The following is a 16,486-nucleotide window of genomic DNA, read 5'->3' as shown; positions in this document are numbered from 1 at the left end:
CCGAGCCCGGAAGACCCCAAGGGAACAGAGGCGAGCTGAACGGGTGTATTTTTAAACGCTCGTGTTTTGCTTGTTTATCCTCTCACGTTTTTCTCTGCGTTTCTCTTTTCCACAATTCTAACACCATTGTTCGTCAATCCCCGGCACCTGCGGCCGCGATGTTTTGAGAACAATCACGTAGGGAAGTAATTTCACAGTCAGAGTTGCGGGAAGGCCAGCTGGCAACAGGGACAGAACAGAGAGAAGCTTAAAAATTACTCGAAAGGGGAGGAAAACCCTTGAAAGCTTCAGGCCCACCCTCCTGCCCCAGCGGGAGAAGACCCATGCGCAGAGGTTTCATACGAAGCCTGCGTCCCAGGAGCCCCTTTCTCTGCTGCGTCTCCTGTCGAGACACCCGCGGAGAAAGCTTCCACCTCCATCTCTAACAGCAGAAACAAAACAAGCCCCCCCGCCACACCCTCCAAGTACACATGAGGGATAAAATTACATTTGTACAAAAATAGATTTTTTTTTCTACCTTTCCCGATGCTTTACACACCTCTCTTCTCTGTCTGGCCTCCTCTCTAGAGTGTGAGCTACGCGTCCCGGCTAAGGCGCTGCTAAGGGCTGGGAACTGCTAAAGCTGCTTGCTCCAAAGCATCTTAAAATAGATGCACGTCCTTGCTTTGAGATATTCATTCAAACCCGGATTTCACCAAAGGAAGGGTCCTTATGTACTTGCTTACATTAAGCAAATTTATAGGAAAAAGGGGGAAAATCTTAATTAAAAATGAACACAGAAACGCTGGAAACTGCTCGGCGTGTACTGTGTGGATGCTGTGCGGGTCTGTGCACACAGGCTCCCTGTGTAGCACACACGCTTCACGCCACACACCTGCGTGGGCAGGGACAGGCCACGTGCCGTCATTCCGTGATGGGGACAACATCAGCTGATGACACCGGCCGCGTGCCCCAGCCAGGCCCTCCCGGGAGCCCCGCGGAGAAGGCGGCTCCGGCGTGGTCTCCAGCTCTTGCTACCGGCCTGACAGCCTGAATCCTCTGGGGACTCCGAGACTTGGAAAGCCGAGGGCGTGGAGCTGTCTTCCCCCAGGCGACGAGGGCCATCTCGGACACGGGAGCCTCTCGGTGGCCGCCCCCAGGCAGGCCAGCTTCCCAGGAGATCCCTGACGCGGGATGAGCCCGAGCCTGGCTCAGCCGACACCTTCCCCCCCAGGACGCGGTCATCTTCGCTCTGCAGCTGCGGGAGCCCCGTCTGATGTCAACGCGGGAGGTGACGCCGGCAGGCAAGGCGGGACGGGCACAGGACGGCTAGCACGCTGATGTTAGTGCTATCTTTAGAAAATTAAAGATTGTCCCACCAAAACAATAATAAAAATAATAATAATTACAAAAAAATCACCGTAACTGAACCAGATTGGTGACACTACTGCAGGTCTGGTTAAGTAGAAACACTGCCTCTACCGAGTAGCGTGTGGCCTCCTCACAGCACCTCTCCAACAGCACTGCTGGGACAGCAAGGGTGACAGCGGGCTGATGAGGGAGGAAAGGGCGGCCCCAGGAGCCCAAGACGCCGAGTGGCCGGCGGGGCTGGGAGCTCTGGCTGTGGGAGGGGCTGTCCCGGGGGCCTCAGTGCTTTGCTGGCAGCCAGCCGGAGGCCGACCTCCACCTAGAGGGCCCCACCCTGGGTTTCTCCATTGGAGCCACCACGGTCCTGTTCCTGAGGGGCCCAGGGAAGCGGGGTGGGGGGCTGGGCGTGCGTATGGCTGCAGAAGGCACCAGGGGTGTCGGAGGTGGGGCAGCCCAACGTTCCCACAAGCAGGGGGACCCCTGAGGGTGCCTGCATCACTCTGCCTGATACAACCACGCCCCCAAGGGCTGCCGAGACGTCCGGGGGCAGTTTGGGAGGAGGGACAATGGGCAGGCCCCGGCACACCCATCTCTGCCTCAAATGGTGGACGGGGACTCCCCGTGTGGCAGCCACCGCCTCTCCTGCCCATTAGGGCGGGGTGCCAGAGGAAGGAGGTGTTTGCGGTATCCCCCGTACCTTCTGCCACGGTGCCCCAGGCTCAGCTGGGGCCAGACTCTGGAAGGAAAAGAATGGACACTTCCTTTCCCATGGAGGCCTGGGGCCAGTAAGGCCCCGCCAGGGGCACCCCCGCACCACCTGGGGAGACAGACCTGGGGGCAGGCAGCTCCAACCCCACCCTCCAGCCCTGTTCCCAGGCTCCTGGTTGGGGGCAGCAGGAGGGAAGACAGGTGTGACAGAGCATCCCCTGGGGGGCTAAGACGGGACCCCACCCTGCCAACCCAGCTCAGGCCCCCACTTCTGACAAAGGCCCTGCTCACAGGGAGTGAGGCGTGAAAATGCGAAGTACTCAGACCAGAGGGAGGGCTTACAGTGCAAAGGAGGCTGGTTCCACCTGAGAGCGGCCCGCCCCGCCCCGGGGCAGAGAGCCTGCCTGCGGGGGAGAAACGTGCGGGGGGGGGGGGGCGCAGGGCTGCGTGGGGCGGTCGATGGGGCCCCCAGACAGGGCTCCGTCACCCCGACAAGACGACCGCAGGGCTGGCCGTCCCCAAGGGGTGTCCAGCCCCGGCCTGAGAATGCTGGCACCTGATTCCAAGACTCCTCAGGACAGAGCAGCCAGCAAAGGGGACTCTCTACCCAGAAAGCTCCAGAATGTGGCCCACCCCTCCGCCACCTGGCCCCGTGCCCACGCCGCCCGCCTCCTCCCTGTGCAGGGCTGACCAAAGACCCTCTGGGGAGTGACCCTCCTCCCGCCACATGCCCGCAGGCCTCCTGGGTGGTGACCTCTGCCCTTGAGAGGTGAGCAGAGCCCACACTGGGATGGGCCCCTGCTGCTTCCAGGAAGCCAGAGACCGGGCCTGCCCTCCGCACAGACTGACAGGTCCAGGGTTGGGGAGGGGCCAGGGCACTGCGGTCTGGTTACCCTGGCTGGACAGGAGCACACTGGGGAAGAAGCTGAAACCAGGATGATGCAAAGAGAAAACTGAGTTGGGGCAGGTGGATGACCCCTGCCTGCAGCCTTGAGGCAGCCCCAAAACCCCGCACAGAGGTCAGCTCCCGTTCTGGCTGGCTCAGGGGCAAAGTCAAAAGTCATCTTTGGAAAAAGGGGCTGCTCACCCTTCACGCTGACAGAAGGCAAGGCTGCCTGCCCCGAGCCCTCTTGTCTTCCCGGGGGGCAGGTGGGGTCTTCTGCAATGAAACACCAGCCCCCCGCCCCGTCCCCTTGCCACCTGTTCCCTTCTCCCAGTCGTGGTGGGGCCGACACCAGCACACACAGTAGGGCTCACTCCAGAGGACCTCGCATGGGAGATTTCCAAAACCAGCAACAACTGACTGTGACCGAACAGAGCTGCCCTCCGACCGCCGCAGCTCCAGTGGCGAGGGCCTGAGACCCCGCGAGCCGCCCAGGCTCCCGGGGGACAGCCTGGCGGGCCTGGCTGGGCTCACGCCAGCTCCTGCCACTCCGGCTGCTGCCCCGGTGCGGATGAGGAGTACTGAGAACAAGGAGGATGCAGCACGTCTCTGAGGCTTTGCGGTGGCAGGCCGCGCCCCGGAGGCCAACAGCCAGGCGGAGAAGGGGTGGGACGGGGCTCGGCCGGGAAGGGCAGCTGGCAGCCAGGCGGGGCGGCCGGACCAGTGGGCGCGAAGGACGGCCAGCAGGCCTAAGTCATTTGGTGCGGGGCTTCCAGCATCTCCATGAGGAAGGTGTCGATGGGCGTGTCCCCAATGAGTTTGAAGAAGAAGAGATGTTCCAGGCACTTGAGGCCAATGGAGCGCAGGGCTGGCAGGCGCAGCAGGAGCTTGGCAAACCTGCGGGAGAGGAGCCGGCGTGAGGGGCCGGCGAGAGGGGCCGGTGAGGCCCCCCACCCCACGCCTGGTCCCGGGAAGGGACCGCCTCACTGCCCAGTCCCCCTGCCTGAGCAGAGCCTTGGCAGGGAAGGGGGAGTCTCTCAGGCAGAGGAAACAGCAGGCCAGTGCCCGGAGGCGGAGAGTGCAGGGTGGGTGCGAAGACCCTGCAAGGAGACCCCGAGGGTGGAGACTGGGGGTGAAGGGCCAGAGGCAAGACAGCAGCCAGGCAGGAGCAGGCTGAACAGGGCTTCGTGGGGCTTCCTCCAGGGGCGAGAGGGAGCCCCAGCAGGGCTTTAAGCGGGGAGGGGGGCTACAAAAAGGGGCCTGAGGATCAGCGCTGCCTCTGGCTGCAGCGGGGAACGAAGGTGGAGCCACTCCTGAGCTGGGAGCAGGTCTGGGCTCCAGCAGGCCCTTCTTAGACAGCTCCGGCCTCCAGGACGCCCCCCATCAGCACCCACCGCCCAGAAAGAGCTGTGCTAGAGCTGAGCCAGAGGCACCTGGTGCCCGGGGGGCGGGGCGGGAGGGGGGACGGGGGGCTCCTCAGGCCCTGCCAGCCGGCCCTCCGCCCCACCCCATGCCCCGGAGTTGCTGGTGAGAACTCTGGTGGGGCAGGGAAGGGGGAAGACGGCTGGGGGTACTCCGCTGTTCTGCCACCAAGGACAGTGCAGTGTGGCGATGGCGCCAGACGCCCCCCCCCCCGGGGATGTTCGCATCTGCCCGCCATTGCCACCCCCACCGGTGCTGCAGGGTCTCTCCGCACGACCCTCCGGGGCTGCGGGGCCCTGTTAATTATTAACAATGTCTGTATTTGAGGGGGGAAGCCCCGTGCTTGGCTGCAACACAGCCTGCGTTTTAAAGGCAAAAATGCAGCTTAGAAGCTGGACCGAGGCCAGAGAACAAGCTGTTTTCTGCTGAGCTGGCGAGACGGGCCGGGCCAGGAAGCCAGGAAAAGCAGGAGGGACTGCTGCCCCTCTGTCCTCCTCCTTCGGGAAGTTTCTCGTTTAAACCAAACCAGATGAGGCTGAGCAGAAGCAGGACGTGGTTAACCCTGTGTGCGCCAGTCGGCAGGGTGGGCAGGGGAAGGAGGAGGCCTGGTCTCGGAGGCCCCCACCCCATCCCAGGAGGTGCCCCTTGGAGGGGGGAGAATCAGGACTACAGATGCGGAATGCCAGGAAGCCACTCATGTTCCCCCTTCCCTTGGACCCCCACTGTGCGTCCGGCACCGTGGACCCGGAAATGAGACAATCCCAGCCCTTCTGGGGCCACAGTCCACCAGGCAAGAGAGCCAAGCTCTGCACTCAGACTGTGCATGAGTTTGTAAAGCACCTACTATGTGCTGGCGTCCATCCCTGCTGGGCGAGCACGCCAAGGCCCTGCCTCCAGCAGTTCCCTTTGACGAGTGGTGGAAAGCACTGCCTTTGTTCATGGGCTCCACAGAGACAAGCACCTACTGTGTCCTGGCACCGGACCCACCTCTGGTAGAGCCACAGGACAACGTGAGAGCATAGTGCTCGGGCCAGGAGAGCGCCTTGACTCCTGCTGCCCTTGATGGAGGAGGGGTACCAACTTCTAATTCACAGAAGTGCCCAGCGGGCAGGTGGTGGTCCTGCCCTGGGCAGGGGGTCTGGAAAGAGCCCTGGAGGTCCGTCCGGGCAGAGGCTGCGCCCAGGTCTCACCTTCCTGGCTGCTCCGGGTACTTGTGTTTGCAGTACGCCTCCAGGGACGCGTAGACCTTCTCACGGAGCGCCTCCACCTCGGCCGGGTTCGAGAGCCCCTTGGAGTCTGGGAGGGAGCAGGGCCTCAGGTCAGAGCTTGTCCCCGGTAAGGGGGCTGCCCCTGGGACCCACAGATCCTGCTCAGACATCGCGCCCTGTGCTTGAGCCCCATCCCTGCCACTTGACCTAAGGCCAGTCTCCTGACCTCCTGTCACTCAGCTGCCCAATCTGTAAAGTGGGACTGCTGCCCTGACTGCTCCTTGCTGCCATGGAGACCAGGCTGACTCCCGAGGCCTCTGCTGCACTGGCTCCCAGCCCCTCTGAGCTGGATGAAGGCTCCAAACCCTCTCCTTGAAACAGCCAGACCCACGCTGCAGGGGGGCCTCAAGCCATCTTCAGCTCTGGGACCCTGGGGGCGGGTCCCAGTGTGGAAGGGGCTCTGCTGCTGGAGAGAGATGCCTGGGACCAGGGCCAAAAAACCTCGAAGGCCCAGGACTGAGGACTGAGGACCGAGGGCTGTCCCCAGGTCACCTCGGCGGGCTGTCACAGGCCGCCCTGGAGCAGGGAGAGCCCCCAGCCAGGTAAAGCTTTGCTGAGCCTTCTCTTCGTCTCCCGTGGTTCCCCTACAAGCCAACGCCGGACCAACTTTTCTCTCTGACCCCTGCCCCCACAACAGCCACCACGGGAATCAGGATTCAGGCTCCCGCAGAGGAGCCTGGCCCCGGCCGGGCGTGGTCCATCCTGATGGCGGGGGAGCCACCTGCTGCTGGCCGGCAAGTGCCGCAGCCCCCCGGGGGCTGGGCCGTGGGGCGGGCCAGCTGCGAGGGCGCCTCTGAGCCCCAGCCCAGGGGCCCTGCCCCGGCCCTGCCTGGCCGTCTGACATCCCGGCAAGGGCACCGCGCAGCTGCTCTCCACAGCCGGGCTCCCTGGGCCCTGGGGCTGTGCCTGCTCTGGCCGTCTCCCTTCTGTCCCCAGCGGCCCCACACCCAGGCCCCAACAGGAGAACCAACGCCAGAAGCCAAGCCACATAGGATTTCAACAGGGATCCCGCCGGGCCAGGCCAGGGCTCACAGCTCAGCCTCCCATCCTGTCAGGGTCACGAGCTGGAGCACAAACCCCGGGAACAAACGCCCCTGGAAACAGCTGTCCCCACGAGGGGGCCGCGTCTCCACCCCAGCCGGCCCCTCAGTGCTGGAGCCAATGGAGAGCAAGGAGGTCGGGGCCTGCGAACCCTGGGGCTGTCCCATCCTCACCACCGCCTGCTTGGTTCCCCACACCTCCCCCCAGAAGCCCACAGCAGCCCTGAACCTGCCCCCGGTGTCCCCGTCCAGCCCCAGACCATCCGGGGTCCAGAACATCAGCCGTGGAGGTGCATGAAGAGGCTGCCTCTCCTGGAGCCCGGATTCTGGGCCAGGTGGTGCCACGCTTTGGACAGTGCCCAGAAGGCCTGGCCAGAGGCCTCCCGAACCACGGAGGATGAGCTTGGCCAACTGAGCCGTGCTGGACCCTCACGAGGGCCTCGAGAAGGAGGCGGCACGGCTGCACCCCCATCCTAAGAGCGACATGGAGGCCCAGAGGAGGGGGCGGCTCGCCAACACAGCAGCACCAGCGAGCGGCGGGAAGGCAGTACCGGGGTTGAAGAGGACGATGGCGCGCAGGCAGCCCAGCTCCGTCTTGTCCATCTGCATGTCCCGCATCTTGGACACAAGCTCCGTCAGCACCCTGAGGGGGGAGCGGCCAGATCCAAGTCAGGCTGTGTCCCCCTGGGCCCCCCAGAAACCCCCGAAGGACTCAGGGAGCCCGGCGTGGGCCTGGAGGGCAGCTGAGACGGGCCGACAGTCTCCACGCACAACTTGTCCAGTCCCAGCCCCAGGGTGGGTGCCTCTCCCCTCACCAGAAAGGGTCTGCACGTGGGACTTTATTCTGGGAACCTGGGGACGAAGGAGGACCTGGGGACAGCTGAGGTGAGCCAGGACTCAGCTGAAGACCAGGCACGGGCTGGCCCTGCTGCCCCCATTCCGACCGCCGCCTCGAGCCCATGGGAGGCTGTCTCCCTGGCTCCTGGCTCCTCCTGGTTGCTCCACTTCCCACCACCGGCCACTCATCACATGCCCTTCACCGTCGCCTCCCAGTAGCTGGGACCCCCGGACGGCCAGCTGCTGCATGGCTGGGGCTGAGCTTGAAGACACCCCCCCAAGAGGGACACGCTCCCCACAGGAAGCTCTGTGGGCAATGAACGCTGCCCCCCGCAGCCCCCTTGGGTGGCGCCCCCGCATGTGCGTTTACTAAAGGCCCTGAAACATCCTGCAGCAAAGACGTCTACATACTGTCTGCACCAGCGCCCGCCCGCAGTACGCGGCGCGTGGAAGTCAGAGAGGTGGCACAGCTCCCACACTTACCCCCGGGGGGGGGGGGGTGCCGGCAGGGGACCCCTCCCACCGCCTCCTCCCCGGCCTGCTCCTTCCCCCTCGCCACTCCTGTGCGGCAGCCCCCCCACCTCCGAGGGACCCGCGCCGGCTGGCTGAGCTGACGCCCAGGTCCCCCAGGGGCCCCAGGCCCTCGGGGCTCCCACACAAGACCAGCCGGAGACAGGAACGGGCAGCTCCTGGCCGCCTCGCCTGGTGCAGCCGACGGGCTGTGCTTCCAAGAGCACCTGAAGGCAACGCCCGCCTGCCGACCAGCCCCGGGCCTCCGGGTGCGAGCTGAGAAGCGGCAGCGGCGCACAGAGGTGTGCGCTAGCCCCGGCTCAGAAGAGGCCCTGTCGTGGCCAACGCGACAGCCACCGTGAAACTGTATCCACGGCGTAATCTACCTTCGCTTTAGAAACAGTGCAGCCTTCCTCCCCACATGCAGGGTTTAAAGGGGGAATGGGCGGGGAATAAACCAAAATGCTAACTGTGGCTGTCGGGTCCCCCCATGGTCCACGTGCAAAACCTTCAGGAACAGGACGGACACCGGGCACCTGTCAAAGATGGCGCCCACGCCCGCGCTGTGGGCGCTGTTGCGGTGGACGTGCAGCCCGGTGGCCAGGAGGATGCCGTCCTTCACGGCTATGGAGCGGTGGGAGAAGGACGCGATGAGCAGCTCGTTCCAGCCTGCGGGGAGGAGGGCACGCGGTCACCGCTGTCTCCAGGCCCCCAGACACCCAGCCCCCAGCCCCCAACCCCCGTTCAGACCTCCAAAGGCGGCTCTCACACACCCATCCCTCTGGGAACACAAGCCAGGAATCCATGGAACCCCAACCCCATGAACGTTCCACAGAAAGGAGGTTCCCAGTCACCGGCGCCTGGGAGATGCCTCTACAGTGCGCATGGGCACAACAAAGGCCCTGAGAAGTCCTGCACAGAGCATCTCCTGCAGCGCAGTTGAACCCCAGCCCTCCCAAACTCGGGTGCCGGGGAAGTCTCTGTCTGCAAATGCAAGATGCTTGTGCCACAGAGCGAGAGGGAGGTCCCACGACCCTTTCCGGGCAGCCGCAGAGCAGCTGCCACCAGTCTGGTCCCAATGGCAAACTCCCAAAGATCGGCACATGCTGCGTGAATGCCACAAAACAGGAAGTTACTAAACTGAAAAAAGGCATCTTGGAGCTGCAGGCCAACTCACGCTCGCTGTAAGTGAGGCCCTGGCGTGCACAGACCAGAGTGGGTATGAGGGCTAGGAGCAGGGATGGGAACAACTCCGTGCTCAGACGCTTCAATGCTGCTATGAACTGGAGCACGTGAACCATCTCCCCTAAGGACACCCCTAGTGACTGTCACGGCCACCACTCCCGAGGGCTCCAAAGGGTCCAGGCTCCGTGGTTGACAGACAGTATCATGTGGATCATCCCACCTAATCCTGACTCAACCCTACAAAGCAAGTACTCGCCCCATTTTACAGAGGGGAAAACTGAGGCCCAGGGAAAGGAAGGGTTTGCCCCATCAGAGAGTCGGGAAGAGACCCCAGCGCCTCTTCGACAGCCTCCCCTGGCAGCTCTGGGTGCTGAGTTTTAGAGTGAAAGCTCTTCAGGGCTGGGCTGCCCCCAGCACAGCCCTGGGGCACGCTTGTCAGGAGGCGGCTGCTGAGGAGGCTGCAGCCCCCTCCCTGCGCCTCCCAGCTCATCCGTCCCTGCTGTCCCTCCGGCAGGAACTTGCACCCCGGATCCCAGCCTCACAGTGGACACCGGCTTCCCCTCGGCACGTCCATCATGCCCACTTCTGGGACTCGGGCCTGACCCCACACCCAAAGCGGACGCTCCCCACAGCGGCCCGGCACCCCCGTGGGGCCCCGCTCAGTCTCGGGAGATGTGCATCACAAGCCCAGGCCAGGAAAGGGGAGGAGGCAGAACACACGGACCCCTAAGGGCAGCCCCCGCTGCACACGCCTCCTTCTCCACGGCCCCTCCAGACAGCCCTTTACCTCTCTGAAGGCCACCAGCAGAGACCCCAAACTTACTATGCCCCTATGAGGCAGGGGAGGGAAACTGAGCTGGAGGGGGCAGTGCTGGAGCAGGGACCCGGCCCTGCATCCCCAGGCACCCTCCCCCCACAGCCCCACACAGCAGGAGAGAGGGGCTGCCCCAACCCCGCCCCTGCATCTCCGCCCCCCAGGCCCCGCCACTCACCTGCCCTCAGCAGGATGACCTGGTCGTCCAGGGGCAGCTCGGAGAAGTGCGGGATCCGCTTGGCCCACTCCACCAAGGTGAACAGCTGCTTGTCCGCCGCTTGGCAAATGTTGGTGACGGGGTCGTTGGGCTGGGGGAGGGGCATGCGGTGAGCGCCACGAGGAGAGCGTGGCCCCAGACCAGGCCCCCCATGCTTTACCCATGGGGGCTGAACAACATCCCCCAGGACATCCTCGTCCTCACTCCCAGAGCCAGCAAATACACCGCTAGTGACAGCGAAAGGAGCTCTGCAGACGCGATTGAGTTACAGGTTTTGAGGCGGGAGGTTATCCCAGAAGAGGTGGGTGGGCCCAGTGTCATCACGAGGGTCCTTACAAGAGGGAGGCTGAGGTCAAGGAGAAGATGCTGCTGGCCGTGAAGTGAGAGGAAGGGCCCGGAGCCAAGGAGCAGGGGGGCCTCCAGAGCTGGGACGGGCCAGCACCGGAGCCCAGGTGTGGCCCAGAGACACTGATTTCTCCAGGAGGGTAAGATATGAAAATCCGCTGTTACAGGCACATAGAGTGTGGTCACGTGTCCCAGCAGACACAGGACAATCGCCCCGTGTTGTGACCCACTGGGTCCACACTGCAGCCCTGGGGGGCAGTGCCGGGCGACTTCGCGTCCCAGACCAGGGAACCGAGACACGGGAGAGCGCGTGGCGCTGGCATGGGCGCCGCCAGCCCTGCCGGGTTGCTTCTTCCTACCAGACACAGAGGTGGAGCACAGAACAATGCGGTGCACCAGAGGCCCTTCCAGAAAGGTCTAGCCAGAAGGTGCCGCCCTGGACATTCTTATAGACCAGGAAAGCCAGGCGGGCCTCAGTGTCCCAGCCCGTGGGGCTTGGAAGGTGAACCCTCTGGGTCCTGGGGGGACCAAGGCTGGTGCACCGGATGCAGGAATCCCTCATTCCAGAAACTACGACAGCCAGCGTCCACATGAAGGAAGGCCTCCTCTGACAGAAACCATCTGCCCTCCAGTGACGCTCAGTCTAAACAACCCGGCCCCATGCAGGGCCTGCTGAGGGCTCTCATGGGAGGCCCAGTGACAGACTGGCACGAGGCCACCAGGGCAGACGGGGCGGGCATGCAGAAAGGGGGCCTGGGGCCAAGGGAGGGCAGCAGCCGGGGTCCCCGCAGACCCCAGGGGGAAGGGTGGGCCAGCACTGGCACCCCGACTCCCCCGAAGTCACCTTCACACAGAAGTCCCTGAGCTGTGGGGGGCTGGCACACGGCCTACAGGGCATCCCCTCCTCTGTCCCCCTGCCGTCTGCTCCTCAGAGAACCTTCTGGGAGCGTTGACCAGAAGCCTGAACACTTGCCAGCCCTGGACACCACGTGTCTGGCTCAGGTCACCTGCAGGCACCCCCCGCCCCATGCCACCTGACACAGGACGGCAGCCACAGTAGAGGCTGGTCAGCACAAGGTGGCACCCCAGCAGCGAGCGTGCCAGGGCCATGGCCAGGCTCCACCCCGCAGGGCCCCGGTGGTTTTCTGCCACGTGCAGACCTGGACCTGCTCCCTGCCTTTCCACACCACAGGCGGCCCTCCGACATGAGAGCCCAGGCCAGGGGGCTGGGGGCCCGGAGAGCTGCACAGCAGGGAGGCAGAGGACGTGGGGAAGGCCGGACAAGAGCCCCAAACTGAAGCCCTTGGATAAGGCCTTCTCCCTGGCCACTGGCCAGCACCCTCTCCGAGTCCTCCAGGGGCCCAGAGCAGGCCGGGGGTGCAGGATGGCACCCTGAGCCCCTCCCAGGCAGGATGGGGCCTCAGAGGTGGGTGCCAGGTCATGTCTAGAACTGAGAACAAAGGGTGTCGGTGCAGGGGGTGCAGGGCTAGGCCCGGGGGGCTCCCCAGGCGGAGGGGGCCCTCCCGGGGAAGGGGGCTCCAGGTCCACCCTACTCCATCCTGCGGAGGAAGTGCTTAACTTCTCTGAGCCTGGATTCCCACCCAGAGACAAAACAGGCCTCACCAGAGAGCAGGCATCACCTGAGCTCCCGCCCCGTGCCCAGTGCAGGGGCCTTCCCTGTCCTGGGGGGTGACAGCGGGACCCCTAGGGCTCCAGGGGTGCCAGCTGCGGCTCGTGCTGTGGGTCTGAGGGGAGAGGCCTAATGAGACATCCCTAGAGGGGACCAGGTACCCTGCGGGAGGGCAGACCATGCACAGAACCTCAGGTGCCCCTAAAGAAGGCCCCCCTTCCCAGCCAGCCCGCCCACCTGCCATAGGGGGAACCACCCTCCTGGTCTGGAATCGTGGAGAGAGCAGATGGCAGACTTGTTTTTTCCAAATAATGTCCTTACTTGACAAAATTAAAAGCTGGCAGACCTCTGGGGTCTCCTAACTTTCCTGTTGGAGTCTCTGCTCCATCATGAAACTCTCACAGGGGGCCTCCCCCACCCTCCCTGGGACTGGAGGTGGGGTGTAGGGTGGGGCTGGGCCATGGGCCACACAGCACTGTTGAGCATCCAAGCCAGAGAGGGAGGTCGGCCATTCCACAACCAGAGGCGGCACCCCCAGAAGGAAGGGGTCTGATGGGCCGTGGGTCTGGGGCACCAGGCCTCCCAACACAGGGGTGCAGAGAAGCAGCGGTGGCCTGAGACCGCAGGCAAGATGGGACCCGCACACTCAGACTGTGGCTGGGGGTCACAGTGAACACCTACGGTTGGGGCAGGGTCTCCATCCCTGACTGCAGCTGGGCAGTGAGGACAGCCTCACGGTGGGGAGGGGGGAATCAGCCGCCACACCCCCCACGCTCGGGGCCCTGGTGAGCAGCCACAGGGGCTCTGAGCCCAAATAACAGGGCTGCTGGGGGGGGTCGAGAGGAAAAGGGCTCCCTGAGGAAGTGACCCTTTTCTGAGACTGAAGCCTGAGTGGGAATAGTGAGAGCAAGCATGTGCAAAGGTCCTGTGGCTGGGCAGGGTGCGTCCAGTGCAGCAGGACGTCAGTGGGTGTGGGCCTTTGTGAGCCAAGGACAGAACAGAGGGAGGGAGGCCAGGGTGACCTCAGGGCCAGCCTGGGCAAGGTCTCCAGAGCCAGCCATAGGGCTCCGGCCCCAGCCCTGAACCCACACAGGAGACACAGATGAAGTCTGCACCCAACACTGCCTGCAAACCTGGGGCAGACACAGAACCCCTGAAACCCGGCTGGACAATGGGCCAGAGACGCAGGTAGCTTGAATGTTAAGTGTAGAGTCCTGGGCTTTGAACCGAGCAATCAAAACATCATCCACCCGACTGGGAACCAGCCAGCGGGGCCGTGACCAACGGGGTTCCCCAGAGCAGGGTGGGTGGGGGCGGGAGTGCACTCACCGAGCTGGGGTTCAGCCCCACATTCGCCTCCACGTACGTCTCGGTCTTGGGCTCCACGGCCAGCTCGGCCTCCAGGATCTTCTCCACCGGCATGTCCTCATTGGCGCTGCTCGTGGACTCCACCTCGTTCTCCCCCCGGTCCTTGCCCCGCTGCCGCTCCTCCTGCACGGCTGGAGCACGGGGAGGCCGCTGGTCAGCCCGCAGCTCCCGCCGCAGCCCCTCCGCTGCCAGGGGCCAAGCAGCGCCCACCCTGAGCCAGCCCGTCCACAGTGCCAGCCAGAGCCAGGGAGACTGACGCTGCTCGGAGCTGGCCAGACCACGGCCCGGTCTCTGCCCCACGCCTGGCCTCCCAGTGGCTGTGGGCCCTGAGCACAGAGCGTGCCGCTTCTCATTGACTCACTCAACTCCTGTTCACACCAAGGCCCACCCAGGACCAGCACAGCTGGGGCCTGGCGCTCGGGGAGCTGACGGTTCAGCAGGAATCCAAACATGCAAGGAGAAGGGCTCTGATAGGCTATAGACTCGGGCAAAGCCAGGAAAGCTTCCCGGAAGAAGTGGCAATGAAACTGAAGCAGCAGGGAAAACAGGGGTAACAATTCAGGCAGAGGAGGGAGCACACGCAAAGGGCTGGCACCAGAGCAGAGATGCTGCTGCCCCAAGGCCTCCCATACCAGCTGCAGAGTCACAACAAGGGGTACAAGCGTGGGGAGCAGGGCCAGCCACCTGGATGGGGTCCAGTGTGCCCCAGGAAAGGGACAGGAGGGGACGCAGATCCCTGACAGTCCCCTTCTACTGCAGGGAGGAGAGGCGCCAAACCCAGGCATGAGTCGGGCTGGCCTGGGCTGGCCTGGCGGGGGCCGGGGCAGGGGACAGGCGCAGCACGGGGGTGGAGGACCGAGCAGATGGTATGGTCAGCGGGGCGGCGTAGCTTCTGGGAACCCAAGGAGAGAAGCTGATGGGAAGGGCTGACTTCAACGCTGTCCCCAAGGGGACCGGGCACCCCACAGCTGGGCGTTCACAGACCCTCGACTTTGTGGCCTGCGCAGCTCAAGCTGCCCTCTCCCAAGAGGGGCCGGGCTCACTCCATGCCAGCACCCCAGGGCTTCGGGAACTGGGCAGCACCACGCTCATCCTCGGGAGGTGGCACAGGAGGTGGCCACGAGCCACCGTGTGCCCCAACTCCCAGACCACTCCTGCGGGGATGGACCTCAAGGCCTAGAGCCACACATGTGAGAGCAGGAGGGCCTGCGGCATCCACAGGCCCCGCCCCCACGTCCGGGACCAGCCAGAGCCAGGGATGAGCCCCACCCCACCCCAGCTTGGGACCAGGCCTCATGGCGGCCACTCCTCCTGCCCCCTGGGGACCGTCCTGCTCCCCAGCCACACTCAGAGCGACGGCACCAAGAGGTCCTGGTCAACGGCCCACCCTGGGGGACCTGAGGGTAGGACGTTCTGACAGAGGCTGGTGACCGTGCGGGAAGCTCCAGGTCAGCTAGCGCACAGGGGCTGACTCAGGCTGGCTGACTGCGACAGCTGCAGGCACCCTGGCCTGGAGCCCAGCCTCTGGCCAGCCCTGGAGGTGGGGGCTCAGCAAAGAGGTCACAGGGCTTTCCAAGGACGCCCACCTCCCTCTTCCAGCCCTAGTCCCACCCGGGTCTCCCTCTCCTTATTTCTCACCCATCCCAGAGTTTTGCCCCCCAGACCAGCCCGAGCACCCTCCCCACTGAGCCTCAGCCCGGCACCCCAGCCCTCATGCTCCTGGGGGAGCTTACTCTCAGCCCCCTCCTCTTTCCTGGTCCAACATGCTAGGCCAAGCTCCCAGAGGCCGGGAGGGTGTGGCCCCCGTGGGGCCCCCCACGTGCCAGCGCCTCTCCAGGCCTCAGATGGGGCTCACCCTCCCCTGCAGGACGTCTCTGCCGGGCAGGAATGGTTCCGCGTCCTCGCTGACGTCGGCTGCCACGGGACTGCCCCCGTGCACCTCCAGACCCACCCTACCTGCTCCAGAGCCCAGCCTGGGGCTCTCACTCAGGCCGCTCACCCTGGGTAAATGCAGAGGACCAGCCGGAGGAAGGCGGAGCGTCCACAGCTCCGGCCCCACCCCGCCCAGCCTTGTTCTCAGGACTCCGCAAGCCCCCCATCCCCCTCTTCCAGGCCGGGGGGAGGGAGGGCCCCCCGCTGCTGCTGCCTGGGGATCCTGCAGGCCTGAGTGGTTCTGTAACAATGCACGTAGGGCCCTCTCCACCACGCCACGCCAAGGGCTTCCTGCCGGCCCGCCGACGCCCGTTCAGAGATGCCGTGTCCGTCTGTGCCCCCCTCCAGACTGCGGGGCTCCCTGAGCCCTTCCTGCGTCAACAAGTGGCCATTTGCAGCCACCCCCTGCCAGGGCTGCACCCACCCAGGACCCAAACACCGACTCAGGTGAGGGGCTTCCCATCCGTGGGGGGGACTCAGACACGGCCCGGCCAGCACCTCAGGTTGCACCTCAGAGCCAAAGAGCCAGGCGGCAGGCCTGGCGCTTCTGGAAAACCCGACAGCCGGTGGGGCTGGGTGGGGGGCTCAGGCTGGCTGGCCTGACTCTGGTCACTCCCCACATAGGGGTGCTGGGCTAGAGTGGGCACCTCCTCACATCGCCCTCTGTCACAGGGGACGGGGTCACAGGCCAGCAAAGCCCACCCTGTGGGAGGCTGATCTGGGCTGGCATCCAGGGTGACCCTGAGACCTTAAAGGATGGGGTCCCTGGTGTCTGTCCCCTGGACAGAATCCTAAACCCTCAGGAGCTAGGACACAGCTAAGGGGCGCATCTCACCACGTGGGGAGACAGTGCCGCAGGGGTGCGGCTGGGCCCCCAGGAGAGCGGACAGCCGAAAGCTCCAGGCTCCAGAGTCAGACCCTGCTCTGCCCAACAGCTGTGTGGCTCTGGGTGAGACCCTGGCCTCTCTGTGCCCCAGTTT

The 16,486-nt window shown here is 64.6% G+C and overlaps 1 protein-coding gene across 4 annotated transcripts in view; it reads right to left on the bottom strand.

Moving 5' to 3' along the window:
• Nucleotides 1–46: 46 nt before the first annotated feature.
• RXRA (retinoid X receptor alpha) overlaps nucleotides 47–16,486 on the bottom strand; it is a 95,990-nt gene continuing 79,550 nt past the window's right edge. For all 4 annotated transcript variants that reach the window (XM_064490753.1, XM_064490754.1, XM_064490755.1 and 1 more), the window contains 6 exons: nucleotides 13,536–13,705; nucleotides 10,193–10,322; nucleotides 8,552–8,684; nucleotides 7,220–7,311; nucleotides 5,551–5,656; nucleotides 47–3,835 (listed from right to left, as the gene is read on the bottom strand). In XM_064490753.1, the coding sequence (XP_064346823.1) occupies nucleotides 3,688–3,835; nucleotides 5,551–5,656; nucleotides 7,220–7,311; nucleotides 8,552–8,684; nucleotides 10,193–10,322; nucleotides 13,536–13,705 (779 nt within the window). In that variant the 3' untranslated portion in view covers nucleotides 47–3,687. The remainder of the gene's footprint in view (nucleotides 3,836–5,550; nucleotides 5,657–7,219; nucleotides 7,312–8,551; nucleotides 8,685–10,192; nucleotides 10,323–13,535; nucleotides 13,706–16,486) is intronic.

The sequence above is a fragment of the Camelus dromedarius genome, chromosome 10 (genome assembly GCF_036321535.1).
Source record: "Camelus dromedarius isolate mCamDro1 chromosome 10, mCamDro1.pat, whole genome shotgun sequence".
NCBI classification, from domain to species: Eukaryota; Metazoa; Chordata; class Mammalia; order Artiodactyla; family Camelidae; genus Camelus; species Camelus dromedarius.
The sequence above is the reverse complement of the archived record's forward strand: the minus strand, read 5'-3'. Positions and strand labels throughout refer to the sequence as shown.